The 15975-nt window shown below is 41.1% G+C and overlaps 1 protein-coding gene and 1 long non-coding RNA gene across 2 annotated transcripts in view; both read right to left on the bottom strand.

Moving 5' to 3' along the window:
* Positions 1-2973: 2973 nt before the first annotated feature.
* LOC126984315 (uncharacterized) lies at positions 2974-4546 on the bottom strand. The gene is made up of 3 exons (XR_007736572.1): positions 4338-4546; positions 3505-4218; positions 2974-3266 (listed from the first exon to the last, which is right to left on the bottom strand). It is a non-coding gene; the product is annotated as an uncharacterized LOC126984315 (long non-coding RNA).
* Positions 4547-10409: 5863 nt separating this feature from the next.
* Positions 10410-15975, bottom strand: part of LOC126984726 (uncharacterized) — an 81746-nt gene continuing 76180 nt past the window's right edge. Inside the window, exons 6-10 of the mRNA XM_050838732.1 lie at positions 15557-15656; positions 14711-14850; positions 13724-13906; positions 11882-11988; positions 10410-11765 (exon numbers count right to left, since the gene is read on the bottom strand). Of these exons, the coding sequence (XP_050694689.1) occupies positions 11672-11765; positions 11882-11988; positions 13724-13906; positions 14711-14850; positions 15557-15656 (624 nt within the window). The 3' untranslated portion in view covers positions 10410-11671. The remainder of the gene's footprint in view (positions 11766-11881; positions 11989-13723; positions 13907-14710; positions 14851-15556; positions 15657-15975) is intronic.

A 15975-nucleotide genomic window follows, 5' to 3' on the forward strand; every position in this document is an offset into this window, starting at 1 on the left:
CTTCCAATAGACGCTACAACATGGCACTCTAGGAGGATCGAACCCGCGTAGGAAAGCCCACCACCGCGAACAAAAGCCAATCGCCGTGAACTTTAATGGAGGTTAGAGTGCTTGGGTATAGACTCTCGGATCTCTCTAAAAGTTCCCGCTATCTCGGTTTCGGACTCTATTACAGGAGGGTCAGCTGGCTATCTTGTCATGCCGGAAATAAAGAATAATAGGGGGAATGCTGCGGGGTTGGGTCGTTTTGCGAGGGTGTGGGTGCTAAATGGGTGCGCTGGGAGGGAATGACGTGGTGCTAGGTCACGGGAGGTCAAGAGAGGTCAACAGGTGGCGGGTGTGCCGTTTATGGGGGGTCATTAATGAGGTTTTATCTCCCCAGGTTTCTTTTTGACACTTTGTGGGGGAATGACCTCATATTTTTATTTATTTTCCCCTCTCAAAGTTCAGTAATAATAATAGCAATAGTAGTAGTAGTAGTAGTAGTAGTAGTAGTAGTATAGAAATGAGAAAGGAAAAGAGTATATCGTATTTTTTTCCTCTCTATACATGCTAGTTTTCCTTATTTAGATAATACGGTAGCTACTATCAGACGCAGGGAAGCACGTTTTTCAATATTATTAGCACAGTATACTGATAAGAAAGCCACGTACAGCAATAATAATGATAAACTCCCATTCCTAATCTTCGCTGGATAGACTAAGACTTAACGAAACTGATAAAATAAAATAGTAAGGTCTTGCATAATGTGAGTGGTACTGTAAGCTACGTGGGTGATGGTTCAAATAAAATTAGATAATATATAAAGGTATGCTAGCTATGTTCTATCAAGGCATTTTATTAAGTAAAGGAAGCAACTCAATGGCAGAAATTAAGACAAAAAAAAAAAAAAAAAAAGCCAGCTAGCACTACTGTAAACGAAGATAGAGAAAAGATACTAAGACAGAGGTTAGTTTCAGATGTAGGAGTGTATTGATAATTGATATATAGTTTATTTAAGGCCTACAAGCTCCCCACTTTCGGCGTCCAAGTATGCACATATTTGACAAGGCTTTCGTAGGCGTTTCGGGTATTTCCAGGGGTAGTTTAAGACCCTGGTGGTAGTTTGATCATTCTTCTGTACCGTGAACCTAAAAGAACACTCATTAGAACCCAATCAAGGTCCTTTTCGGCCTCTGGAGATGGTTGATGTCAGAGGGGCAGCGGGGCGGGGCGGCAGGGCGGGGTGAAGGGCCGGAAGTAACCTCGCCCCCCGGACACTGCCAGGGAGGTTAATTGTGTGTTCCGGGCTGTGTGTCGCCCTGCCTCGGTGCTCGCCCTCACCAATACAATTTAGACATCATTACAAGTATTTTCCAGTGGATTATCGGTATTGTCGAGTACCGATCGAGACCGCCCGTATTCTTATATATCGGCGCCTCGGTTTGCCCAGATAAACTAGACCGTGGGTTCGCCCGTGTTAAAAGCCTCTCGTGGAAGTTGCCGGGGTTTTCACTGACTATTTTGTGATGCTACTGATAATTTTACACGACTTCTGCGCCTTGAACGGGAAAAAAAACGTGAAATCCCCGGTTAATCTTCTGTGGCCTTGCAAAATAGCCGCAATGGGATCGAGGCTCGGAAGCCCGATATATAGTACGTTTACAAATATAAGCACGAGTCCTCGGCTTCCAGTGGCGTTTTTTTTTTTTATGAATATGTTGCAGAGAAGTCTGGCACAATGGAACAATAATCATAATCTAAATTTTGGCAGATCTTTTAGGGGGGCTAGAGCGAGACCACCGAGACTCCAGGCCCCACACATCCCTCGTGACGTCATCAGGACTGGTGTTCAGATATCCCGCGCGCCTATTATGCTGTCTGCTCGCCTCCCCCTTCCTCTCTCTCTCTCTCTCTCTCTCTCTCTCTCTCTCAATTTTTTTTATATTTTTAATCAGAGAGAGAGAGAGTGAGAGAGAGAGAGAGAGAGAGAGAGAGAGAGAGAGAGAGAGAGAAAAAAAAATGGGCGGGAATCTCTCTCTCTCAATTTTATTATATATTTTTCCATCAGAGAGAGAGAGAGAGAGAGAGAGAGAGAGAGAGAGAGAGAGAGAGAATAACACGAAATGTATGGGAATCAATCTCTCTCTCTCTCTCTCTCTCTCTCTCTCTCTCTCTCTCTCTCTCAAAACGCGGCTCGACAAGGTGCTACCTGGATTGTAGATTTTATCTCACCTGGGCATGTCTTTCCAACTTATGTGTCTCACAGTACTCCCTTGTACGGGTCATAAAGCCTTCTGGAGTACTTATCTTCCTTGCAACTCTAACTCTCTCTCTCTCTCTCTCTCTCTCTCTCTCTCTCTCTGTTCACACACACACACGGAAACAAACAGAGAATTATTTGACCCCTTAGGGCTAGTTTATTGGACACCCTGATCACCATCCTGAGTCGGCAGAGTAATAATTAAAAAAAAAAAAAGTGGCAGGCATCCAAAAGGAAATGCCTCTTTCTTCCTTTGGCAATAGCTGTATAAGAAATTATTCCTTTTGTATCAATTATATATATATATATATATATATATATATATATATATATATATATATATATATATATATATATATATATATATATATATATATATATATATATATATAAACTTTATCATCTTTTATTGCATGAAACTGAAAGCTTAAATGTATCTCATTGATAATAGTTATAAACACATTTGCTATCCTGTTTACTTTTTTAAGAGATTAGTATGAAAGGAAGGAAAGAAAAGGCGGGCAGTCAAGATGATACATTATGTTTATAAGAGTTAGAAATAGTGTTGCATTACTAAAAATATATTTTGCAAGAGGTTGTACGGGAAAAGGGATGATTAGTATGGTTAGATGACATCAAACGTGGAAATCTGATCTGATGTATGAAAATCATTATAACTAATGATTAATCGGGGAAGTGCTGTGAGAGAGAGAGAGAGAGAGAGAGAGAGAGAGAGAGAGAGAGAGAGAGAGAGAGAGAGAGAGAGAGAGAGAGAGAGAGAGAGAGAGTGTCATTACCTATATCACCTTTAATAGTGAGTATAATTTTGGTCATGAGGATATCTAATTCTAACAGATACTGTTTCCAAGGTATAAAATCCTATTTCATGAGAACAAACAAAATATATTGCCTTTGGCATGAGCATTTAGAATGAAGCTTAGCTGTAAAATTTACAACACTGAGTATTTCCATCCTATCCCATGTTAATTTGCACTACTTTATGAGAACAAACATAATATATTACCTTTGGCATAAGCATTTAGAATGAAGCTTAGCTGTAATATTTACAACACTGAGTATTTCCATCCTATTCCATGTTAATTTGCACTACTGTACTTTATGAGAACAAACATAATATATTACCCTTGGCATAAGCATTTAGAATGAAGCTTAGCTGTAATATTTACAACACTGAGTATTTCCATCCTATTCCATGTTAATTTGCACTACTGTACTTTATGAGAACAAACATAATATATTACCCTTGGCATGAGCATTTAGAATGAAGCTTAGCTGTAATATTTACAACACTGAGTATTTCCATCCTATTCCATGTTAATTTGCACTACTGTACTTTATGAGAACAAACATAATATATTACCTTTGGCATGAGCATTTAGAATGAAGCTTAGCTGTAATATTTACAACACTGAGTATTTCCATCCTATTCCATGTTAATTTGCACTACTGTACTTTATGAGAACAAACATAATATATTACCCTTGGCATAAGCATTTAGAATGAAGCTTAGCTGTAATATTTACAACACTGAGTATTTCCATCCTATTCCATGTTAATTTGCACTACTGTACTTTATGAGAACAAACATAATATATTACCCTTGGCATGAGCATTTAGAATGAAGCTTAGCTGTAATATTTACAACACTGAGTATTTCCATCCTATTCCATGTTAATTTGCACTACTGTACTTTATGAGAACAAACATAATATATTACCTTTGGCATGAGCATTTAGAATGAAGCTTAGCTGTAATATTTACAACACTGAGTATTTCCATCCTATTCCATGTTAATTTGCACTACTGTACTTTATGAGAACAAACATAATATATTACCTTTGGCATAAGCATTTAGAATGAAGCTTAGCTGTAATATTTACAACACTGAGTATTTCCATCCTATTCCATGTTAATTTGCACTACTGTACTTTATGAGAACAAACATAATATATTACCTTTGGCATGAGCATTTAGAATGAAGCTTAGCTGTAATATTTACTACACTGAGTATTTCCATCCTATTCCATGTTAATTTGCACTACTGTACTTTATGAGAACAAACATAATATATTACCCTTGGCATGAGCATTTAGAATGAAGCTTAGCTGTAATATTTACTACACTGAGTTTTTCCATCTTATTCCATGTTCATTTCCCTCTACATACTACTTCATTAATGTCTTTAGTTTTCGATTCTTTTGCACATCCTTATTAGCTACAATACTGTTATTTTCTCTAGCACAGAAATTGTTTAGTAGTGCATTGGTAGATGCCCAGATTATCATCTTTCTACTTTTTCTGTACTATGGCCACCGCCACAGACATCACTGTGAAAAGAGCATCATCCTCTGCTAAAGCATTTAGGGTAAGCTCTGTTGCCAGATTGCGTTGGTTCATCGAGTGTATAAATAAAGGGTTCTTTGCTAGTTTGTTAATGATTATATAATTGTACATTACAATGTTTGTTGTGATATCATCTGGATATAAGAGAGAGCCTCTACTAAGTCCTTGAATGTAGCTATGGTTTTCAGGCAGTGTGTCAGCTAAATCAGTACAAGTTACTATATCTTTGCAGAAAAGGCATTTCATTTTTTGCAGACAGCATAACAGCAGTATCCAGCTAAGTATGTTATGACAGCAAGGACATCTTTACATTTTCAGTGTCTTCCCTTGTCACGTCTAAAAGCCCTAAGTCTTCTACACGCAGATTATCTTGATTTTCTAAGCCTTCCCAATTAGTTTCACCCAAATTCTTTAAATTAATGCTGCCTTGGTGTAAGACTGACATCATTCTTAATTTTTTCACATTCAAACATTTGTCTTACTGAAATATTATACTGTGCACCTGCAAGTTGACGGTATTTACCAAATCTGGCCTCCAAATTATCAGTTTGAAACTTGCCAGGTAAAAACATATTTCAATTTCAATTCATTTATACAGTAACTTGTTAGTTCCACCATTGCATGTGTAGTATGTTTTAAGGCTGCAAATGTTTCTTTTGTTAACTTGCCGTGGAGTTCTTCATACTATCCCACATTTCAAGCCAGTCACAGAAACTGTTCAGAAACACATACTTTTCATCATCAGCAGCATCAGTTAGGGGAGTGGCATATTCTTTCTTAAGTCTACAGCCTTTAAATGGGGTTTTAACATTCATGATGTCCCACCACTTGCAAAAGATTTTATATTCTGCAACATCATCAACTAAGGGTAAGCACTTTGTTTTACCAAATGTTATCAGTGCTTCAATAATATATTCATTAAATATTTGTAAAACTAAGTTTACATTTTGTCTTTCAAGGTTGGATGGAGACAAGGCTTTCAGTGTTAATTTATATGAATGCTTAAGAAGTGACTCAGCTTCAAGGGTGTAAAGTTTCTGCAAGGTGGCAAAGGGAGCATTGAGTATTTTTATTACACTTTTGCTATTGCTGAGGTTAAACTGTGGGAATGTCATACATCTGTCTGCATTTTTTATTTAACCAGTTATTCCTGATGCATTTCAATATATGTACAGAGTCAAATAAGAAAACAGAGGCCTTGAACTCTGTGCAGGATGTGGATATACTATGGATACAGTTGGTGGTGAGGCAAAAAATGATAAAGCTTTCTTGTTGATGGCATTGTTGTCTGTCACTACACATATTACTTTGAACCCAATCTCTTCTAAGCCAATGATCACTTGCTTTAAAAGAGAATGCAGTGTTTCTGCCTTTATCAGCTTTGTAGGAATGATGTGGACTACCTCCTTAAAGGTTGAACAAATGCTATTTATCATAAAGACAAATGCACTGGTTGCAGCTTCAGTACTGTTAAATGCTGATCCCACAACATTACCCCCTTTGTAATCAAAGTAAGGCTTCAAATGAATTTCATCCAACATCAGAGTTACAGTTTTGTCAAGTGTAGATAATAACTTAAATTTTTGTTTAATATACATAAGGAAATGGCTCTCATTTTGTTCTAGTGCAGGATTCAAGTGAACTGATAAAGTTAGCTTTCTGAGTGAGGTGTAGTTAGGTAAAATAAGTGTTCCTGTGTCCCTCAATAGCCTGTACCCTTGAGGAGAGCAGTGGTACAAGAGTGAAGCAAAAACCATGAGCTCAGATGAATAATTCAACTTTGTCAGAGTCATTAGGTATAACTGTTCACATACAAATTTTAGAGCACGGATGTGCTTGAAAGACTGATCTTGCAGAAGGGACAGAAATGACAGTACTAGTTGTATCACAGTAATTGCTGACGGTGGATTATCTTTTTGTTCACCAGTGTCAAGAGTACGCAATTTTCCCAGTAAGTGCTCAAGAACATTAATATCAGTAACAGATGAAGGAACTGCATAATCTCCTATCTTTTGAATTTGTACATCACCAGTAAATGCATGCACTTTGCAATCAGCTTTGACCAAGAGTGACTGTATAAGTTTAGGATGTGGAGCATATATGATGTGACAGATCAGAAGGTTTTCCTCTTGTTTGATCACTGACCAATAGCTTCTATCCAAAGAGTCTAACTTTCCAAGGAGTTCATCAATGGTACTAAATTTTTTTTCTTCCCAGTAGTTTTCATGATCTGCTGCACTTTGTGCAAATGCAGCCTGAAGTGCAGACTCCTCAATTCGTTTCCTTTTGGAGTCTGGGGACTCTCTTGACCGAGTTGTTTTAGACAAATATGATGGGCAGCCTGGTAAGAGTGAAGGAACTGCTCCATCATGAAGATAAGGCTTTTCCAACCTAACTGAAACCTTTCTACCAGTGTTCTGATCAAAGTAAGAAGTTTCCCACCTAATGTCCTCTGGCTTGAAATGTAACTCACAGACCTGCAAGGGTGATATTAGTGCATGAACGTTTTGCAAAGTGACAAGAAATTCCCAGAAAACACAGCACAGAGCAGGACAGAAAACTGCATCTCACAATTTTAAATGTAAGGCCAAACACACATTGAGACACAAAGCGGACACATATTGCAACACAGATAAATCAGGTGACACAGCACAGAGCATGACAGAAAACAGCATCTTGCATTTTTAAATGTAAGGCTGGATACACATTGTAACAACAGGTGACACAGCACAGAGCATGACAGAAAACAGCATCTTACAATTTCAAATGTAAGGCCAGACACACTGCAACACAGGTGACACAGCAGAGCAGGGCAGAACACTGTATCCATTGTATCTCACAATTTTAAATGTAAGGACAGACAGCAGACATACATTGTAACAGCACAGAGCAAGTCAGAAAACTGCATCCTACAATTTTAAGTGTAACGCAAGACACATTGCAACACAGGTGACACAGAACAGAGCAGGACGGAAAGCAGCATCTTACAATTTAAATGCAAGGCCGGACACTCATTGTGACACATTAAAGAGCAGGGAAAAAATGGTATCTCACAGTTTTAAATGTAAAGCCAGACACACATTGTAACACAGTGCAGAGCAGAACAGGAAAATGCATGATACAGTATGAATATAAGACAGGGCACACATTTAGAATAAAAAAAATCTATATAATTGGGATACTATGCCTTTATGTATGTAGAATACCTATAATTAATTTACAAAGCCTTGAAGACTCATAAGCATAAATGTATAGTGAGTTGTCAGCATAAGCAGCATAAGAAATGGTAGTTATTGATGATGTTTCAAAATCAGTAAGAAAATCTGACATGTCACTACCTAACAATACTGGGTAAAAACCAATATGAAGTACCTACCTACATACAAACACAGTAGGTAAGAATAATAAGTCGATAGGTTATGTAGAGATTAGGTGTGATAGTTCAGATACGTTAACCCCATGGGGTCGAGGCAAGCCCCTGTTAGTTGTTAGGTTATGTAGAGATTAGGTGTGATAGTTCAGATATGTTATTTAACCAAAAATGCCTTCAAGTGACTACATTTAGTGATGAGGATTTTTTGCAAAGACTGGGGGTGATCAAGGGAGTCTTTTTTAATGGTTTGCCCAGGAAAAGTCTCCAAAATGAAAACCACCTGTTTAAAGGAAAATTAATTATGGTCTGTCCAGAAAAACAGTGGCAGTCATGCACGGAAGTTTTACCTCATACAGAATTTGACATAATGCCGAGTTAAGCTTGTTTTGAAATGCTGGAACAAGTACTTACGGTAGGTAGGTAATATTGCTGATGAGGGCACACACCCTGTCTGCCAACTCATACATACAATTAATAAATTCACCAATAGCAAGAAATTTTATACAAGGGACCATCTCAAAACCAATTACCTTGCTATATTTGCTGGGAAAGAAGTTTTCCCTCCGAATAGCTCGTATCCACTTCTCTTTACAGTCACTGTCTGTTGGAAACCCAAACACATGCACTTTAGGACCTTTCTTATAGTTTCCCTTGCACCTTGGGACAACACAAGCACTGGGCATATTGAATATCCATGCACAAATAGACTGGCCGCCGCCGGAGTCGCTGGTCGCTGTGTTTGAACTTGGTATGTTTGCTGCGCTGCAACGGGGACTGAACACCAGTCCTGATGACGTCACGCCCCGGCTGGCGGGGATGTGTGGGGCCTGGAGTCTCGGTGGTATCGGCTAGAGGGCATCACAGGTTCATGGGGAGGAGCGCTAGGGTGGCGAGCGAAGCTAGCATGCGCAGGTGGGTGAATTTTTTGAAAAAAATAATTGACATATAGAAAACATTGGGGACCTGGGGGGCTATTACCTCCCAAGTCCCCGCAGAAATCACGGCCCCGGCCTGTCTAATCGAGTGCGCGCTTGCGCGCCCTCCTGGTGTAGCGGTTAGCTCGAATACACGTGCTCGCGGTCAATCTCACCGTGGGCTTATATGAACAGATGGCACATCACTGTAGCGGACACTAGTCGGTGCTACTTTAGCATGTGGTCTACTTACTGCTAGCTGCAGTACCCGTGTTCGACGCTAAGGACTGACTTGACCTGCACCGAGTCCGAGACCCCTCATGAGGTAGTCGAGTGGCTATAGCGAGCGGGTGTGGTGAGCCCGTCGACCTAGCGTGGTGGACTGTGTTCGAGTACCACCGAAACACGCTGATTTTTCAAACCATCGCCGAGTAGCGGAAGATTACCCACATTCTGCCGAGATCTTCTATCAACCCTAACTTCAGGGACTTCGGTCAAGAGGAGCACTGGGGGGCAGCATGGGCTGAGCAAGTCACATATCACGACAGCCTTAAATAAAATTCGCCTGCGCCGCTAACGGGCTGAGGTCCCCCAAGACAGCCTATCGACGCTCCAGGCAGCACCTTAAAAAAAAAAAAAAAAAAGTCAACTTTAATATCCTTTAGAGCCGAGCTATATGTGCTCCTGCCTGTCTATAAATGGGCCTACTTTTTTTACCCTTTTGACCTGAGTGCCTCCTTTTATTTAAGTTTGAACTTTTTGACAGGTGTCTTAATTAGAACTCTAGGATTGTTGGGGCGTTTGGATTATCCGTGTTGAAATAATTGGATTTTTACTGTATTCGCTCCTCTTATGGCTCCTTAGATCTTCACTCAACCTTCTGCTGCTGAGAATGATTCGGGTACATATTCTCAGATGCTTTTGACACACAATTATTTCCAAAGGCCACAAAGTAGCTTGGTCAGGTTCTCATGAGTGTTTTGCACATTCATGGAGCAGAAGCTTTATCAAACTATCAGTTGGCTCATAAAACAAACCATGGACATACCCACAAGCTCTGCAAAAGCCTTATCAAGTGTGGGTGTGTAAGCCCCGAAGTGTTTGAGAGTGTGGGCCTCGTTCAGTCTTTCAGGAGTCAGTATATGTACACTTTTCCTAGTAGTACTTATGGCTCCGAGGCTTGCTGAACTAAATTTGTCAATTTTTCCATTTTTTTTATGATGTATATTATCTACTTCAGAATTGTCATATAATTTTATTTGCTTTATCTCTGTATCTTTTTATGACTGAAATATACGTTGGAGCAGTGGTGGGCACCGCCAACTGAAAAGTTAGCTTCACTTACTGGTAATCCACTAAATAAAAAGTTAACTTCGCTAAACCGCTAAACTGATAAAAAAAAAAAAAAAAAAAAAAAGGTGAAAGCTAATGCTAACTGCCGACTTTTTATATGGATTTAGCCTCGGTTTAGTATTTTGGCTCTAAAACCCTTAGAAACACACCTGATTGATTGATTGATAGTTTATTGTTGCAAGTAAAACAACAAAGGAGAAGGTAGGAGCATGCCATCCCAACCCCCAGGCAGTACAGAGTGTGATTATACAACTAAGGATACATGTGTAAGTAGCACCAGGAAACTAAAAAGATGCAATGGTGGGGGACAAGTGCTAAAAAAAAATAAAGGCCTTGATTTAGTCAAGGGAGCAGACATAAGGGACTGTACATATGGACTACAATCTAGAGGCAAATGCAGGATACTCACTAAGCACAGCTGAAAGAACACACCTAGTGACATGAAATTGCAATATGTTGTAGCTTAGACATAGAGCTTTCCAGAAAGGTATAGCATGCCAAAATCAGATGAAGATAAGGTGTACACATATAAACAAATTAAATTCAACATACACTTTATTTATGCCTTTATATGAACTTGCAATAGCAGTGCAGAAAGAGAAGAACAAACTTGTATGAATTTTTTAGTGGACTTCACTAGCGGAGGAGGAACTACATTTAGCGGAAGCTAATTGGTCCGCTAGCTGTTTCTAACGCTAGGGAGAACGCTAATCAGCGGACGAAAAAGTCAGCTTTGCTAATTAGTGTTAGCGGATTAACGGAACCATGCCCACCACTGCACTGGAGTGCATCTTTGGTGTGTTTATCATTAATCCCTGTGTGTGTGTGTGTGTGTGTGTGTGTGTGTGTGTGTGTGTGTGTGTGTGTGTGTGAAAATAAATCATAATATAATATGGTAAGTAACAAAGAACTAAAATATACATAAATTCCTACAAGTGATAATAAGTACAAATAAATGAAAAAGTACCTTTTCAATGAAGAAACTTATTCCTTACATAAGCAAGGGAAAAGCGTCAATGACAACAACAACAATATAATAATAATAATAAAAATAATAATACCTAATAACAAAATAAAAAAATAATAAAACAGCAAGAACAATAAGCATCTTCCTTACGTCACAGTCCGTCACATCCCTGGTGTTGCCTCGTCACCTGCCGTGGCTGCCAGGTGAAGGTTGCAACCCCTTGCACAGCCTCACATCACCTTCTTGAGCTTGGTGAGGCAGGACACACACCTCACAGTCTGTCATATCCCCTGGTGCTCCCTCGTCACTTGGCGTGGCTGCCAGGTGAAGGCTGTCGCCCGGCCTGCACAGCCTCACATCACCTTCTTGAACTTGGTGAGGCAGGACACACACCTCACAGTCCATCACATCCCAGGTTTTGCCACGTCACTTGCCATGGCTGCCGCCCCTTGCACAGCTCATGTAACCTTCTTGAGCTTGGTGAGGCAGGACACACCACTTCCTGGCTGGCTAGAGATGACACGCAAACACCCGCTCACACCAGATTCAAATCTGACGGACAGGACCCATGGACACACTGTGAGAACAGTCCCACACAGCCCTATGTTCAGCAGCTTGCAGCAAGGACAACACATGAGACAGAGGTCTTTCATTTGAGGGCTACTCACCTGATGCTTTCACAGACAGCTGCAGGCAGTGTGGGGGGTGCCAGGGGCAGCACCTCTGCTGGTCGGCACTGCTTAACGTGTTCTACGATGGCCTCATTGTCCTCCACCTGTGTGGGCAGGTAGGTGAGGAGTAGAGGTGTAAGAGGAGGAGGAGGAGGAGGAGGAGAGAAATAAAAATAGATGAGAGAGAGAGAGAGAGAGAGAGAGAGAGAGAGAGAGAGAGAGAGAGAGAGAGAGAGAGAGAGAGAGAGAGAGAGAGAGAGAGAGAGAGAGAGAGAGAGAGAGAGAGAGAGAGAGAGAGAGAGAGAGAGAGAGAGAGAGAGAGAGAGAGAGAGAGAGAGAGATTTACATAGATTTACATAGAAAATCAGACCACACAGACCCCATGGTCCAGACTTGGTGGTCTGTCCTTAAACCTAAGTGATTTTACATTAATCAGAAGACTCCAAAACGTTGCATTTCTACTCTAGTTGATATTAAGTTGAAGGAAGTGACGGTCGAGCTTATTTTTGAAGGAGTCAATCGTGTTACACTGGACCACTGACGGTGGAAGCTTATTCCATTCTCGCACTACAACGTTGGTGAAGAAAAATTTGGTGCAGTCTGAATTTACTTGTCTACATCTGAGTTTACGCCATTGTTCCTCGTCGCAAAGTGTCATCGATCATAAACAATGTTGATCTGTCTACATTCGTGAAACCATTCAGTATTTTAAAACATTCGATCAGTTGTCCTCGGAGGCGACGTTTCTCAAGAGAACATGTTAAGGGTAGAAAGCCTTTCTTCGTAGGATTTGTTGCGCAAGGAAGGGATCATTTTCGTTGCCCGACGCTGAACACCTTCTAATTTAGCAATATCCTTTGCATGGTGGGGAGACCAAAACTGTACCGCATATTCCAAGTGGGGTCTGACTAAACTGTTGTAGAGCGGAGTATTACATCTTTATTCTTGAATACAAAGTTTCTTTAATGAAGCCCAACATTCTGTTCGCTTTATTTGCTGCATCGATGCATTGCTGAGAATTTGAGGTTTGACGCGATTTTGACCCCCAAGTCTTTGACGCATTGAACGCTTTTGAGTTTAACGCCGCGCATTTCGTATTCGAACTTCTTATTCCTCGTTACAACTTGAAGGACCTGGCACTTGTCTACGTTAAAGGGCATCTCCCATCTATCCGACCAAGCTGAAATTTTGTGCAAATCCTCTTGGAGGCTTTGCCTGTCTTCGTCAGTGAGAACCGAGTTGCCAATCTTTGTGTCGTCTGCAAATTTACTAATGCGGTTATTGAGTCCAACATCCACGTCGTTGATGTAAATAATGAAGAGCACTGGGCCAAGGACCGAGCCCTGATGGACGCCACTAGAGACAGGAGCACACTCTGAGTTAAATCCGTCAATCACTACTCTTTGTTGTCTGTTGCTCAACCAATTCGCGATCCATTGGTTTACTTGACCGTCAATACCTATTTGCTTTAATTTGTAAAGTAATTTATGATGCGGGACTTTATCAAACGCTTTCTGGAAATCAAGATAGACTACGTCCAGTGATTTGGTTACGTCATAAACAGTGAAGAGGTCGTTATAAAAGGTTAATAGGTTTGATAGGCAGGATCTTTTGTTTCGGAAGCCATGTTGTGAGTCCCCAATCAATGAGTGGCTTTCAAGGTAATTCACAATTTTGTCTCTAATTATGCCCTCAAGTAGCTTACCTACAACCGAAGTTAGACTAATGGGCCTGTAATTACCTGGTACTTTTTTGTCTCCTTTCTTGAAAATCGGTGTCACGTTAGAGAGAGAGAGAGAGAGAGGAAAAAACAAAACTAAGACGAATCACACCACCCACCCTGCCAGAAGCTGTGAGGTAGACCAGCACACCGCCAGGCCTCAGAGCATCCAGACCAGCCACTAAACATTGCTGAAGGAACCACACATGGCTGCCGGGAGTCACACCACCACAACCATCACGATCGTCACTTCCACCACAGGGAGCGTTGACGAGAACATGAGTGAAGGTGTCTCGTAGAACCTATGGGAAGAAAAAACTTTTATTATTAGTAGTATTGTTAGTATTATTATTAGTAGTAGTAGAGGTATGAGATTAAGCAGATAGAGGGAAGACTGCAAACACTATATGGCCTTTCTGTTCAGCTGATCCCAAACTCCTGAGATGCCAAGAAAGAAAAGATGAAAGATAAGTGATGAGAATGGGAAAGAGGACTAGATTATACAGAAGATGGCAGTTATCCTCCGTTCAGACTACCTAGGCAAATAAGCCCCTCCCCCTTCCTCATCAGTGCATATCATTGGCTGACTCATAACCACAGTAAGCCCTTCCTCCCTTCCTTCCTAACGCAGCGTACGAGAAGTGTAACTAGGGTGTGCGAAAGGTTGCGTCTCAGTGGTTGATGGGCTGATGGGGCTGAAGCTTGTTTGTGAGACCTGATAGAGTATAAGAATGGAAAGGCTGTACAATGAATGGGGGGGGATGGGGAGGAGAGAGAGAGAGAGAGAGAGAGAGAGAGAGAGAGAGAGAGAGAGAGAGAGAGAGAGAGAGAGAGAGAGAGAGAGAGAGAGAAATTAAACATGATAAAAACGAAGAAAATTATGAGAAAGGGAGTTGGAGAAAGAAGATGAGGAGGAGGAAAAGCAGACGACTAGACAAAAAGGAGGAAGAGGAGGAAAAGCGCAGATGAAGAAATGAAGAAAGAAACAGGAGGAGGAGAAGCACACACACACACACACACACACACACACACACACACACACACACACACACATACACACACACACACACACACACACACACACACACACACACACACACACACACCTGGGGCAGACGTAGGAGGTGCAGCCTGGTGACGAGCACACAGGTAAGGCCACACGTGCTAATGACCTCCTGCACACCTGGGAGACTTTGGCAGGTGAGGAGATTGCTCACTACCAACCCTCTGTCCTTCATGTGGAGTGCTGAGGGTGAGAGGCAAAGAGAAGGTGAGTAAGTGAGTGGGTGAGTGAGTGAGTGATTGACTGGCTGACTAACTGATCGAGTGAGTGACTGACTGACTTACTGATTGACTTACTGACTGACTGACTGATCGACTGGCTGACTTGAGCGAGTGAGTGAGTGACTGACTGACTGGCTGACTAACTGATTGAGTGATTGACTGACTAACTAATTGACTTACTGACTGACTGACTGATCGACTGGCTGACTTGAGCGAGTGAGTGAGTGACTGACTGACTGGCTGACTAACTGATTGAGTGATTGAGTGATTGACTGACTAACTAATTGACTTACTGACTGATTGACTTACTTACTGACTGACTGACCGACTGATTGGCTGCCTGACTGATTAACTAACTGACTGACTAACTGACCAACTAATAGACATACTGACTTACTGATTAACTGACTGACTGACTGATTGACTACTGATGCCTTACTGGTGAAGTCATGGCCCTGAAACACCAATGGAGATGGAGCGCTCAAAAGGTATATAAAAAAAAAGTCTTCCACATAACTTCAGTGACCTCTGGATCTCGAATGGCCTAGATGTGGAGAGATTGTTCAGCCCAAACCCTTATACGAATTTAAAGTTTGACCTATCGACACACTGTACATCATAACTAGGTAAAAACACACACACACACACACACACATTTTTACACACACCTGCCAGCAATGTATGATGTCCATTGGCAGCACACAAGTCCAGCAATGCATCCCCTGGGCCTAAGGAAAGGGACATCACAGCAAGGACACTGGCAACACCCTGAGAGAGAGAGAGAGAGAGAGAGAGAGAGAGAGAGAGAGAGAGAGAGAGAGAGAGAGAGAGAGAGAGAGAGAGAGAGAGAGAGAGAGAGAGAGAGAGAGAGAGAGAGAGAGAGAGCACACAGTGACAAAGAAACATGAGAAAATAAAGAAAAATATGAGAAAGGGAGTTAGAGAAGGAAGATGAGGAGGAGGCGGATGAGCAGATGAGTAGATAAAGAAAGGAGGAGGAAGAAAAGAGAGAGAAAAAAAGTATGAGTAAACAAAGTAAATCATACCAACACATTTTCAAGCATTATCGTCAACAACAACAACAAAAA

The sequence above is a fragment of the Eriocheir sinensis genome, chromosome 57, assembly GCF_024679095.1.
Source record: "Eriocheir sinensis breed Jianghai 21 chromosome 57, ASM2467909v1, whole genome shotgun sequence".
NCBI lineage: Eukaryota > Metazoa > Arthropoda > Malacostraca > Decapoda > Varunidae > Eriocheir > Eriocheir sinensis.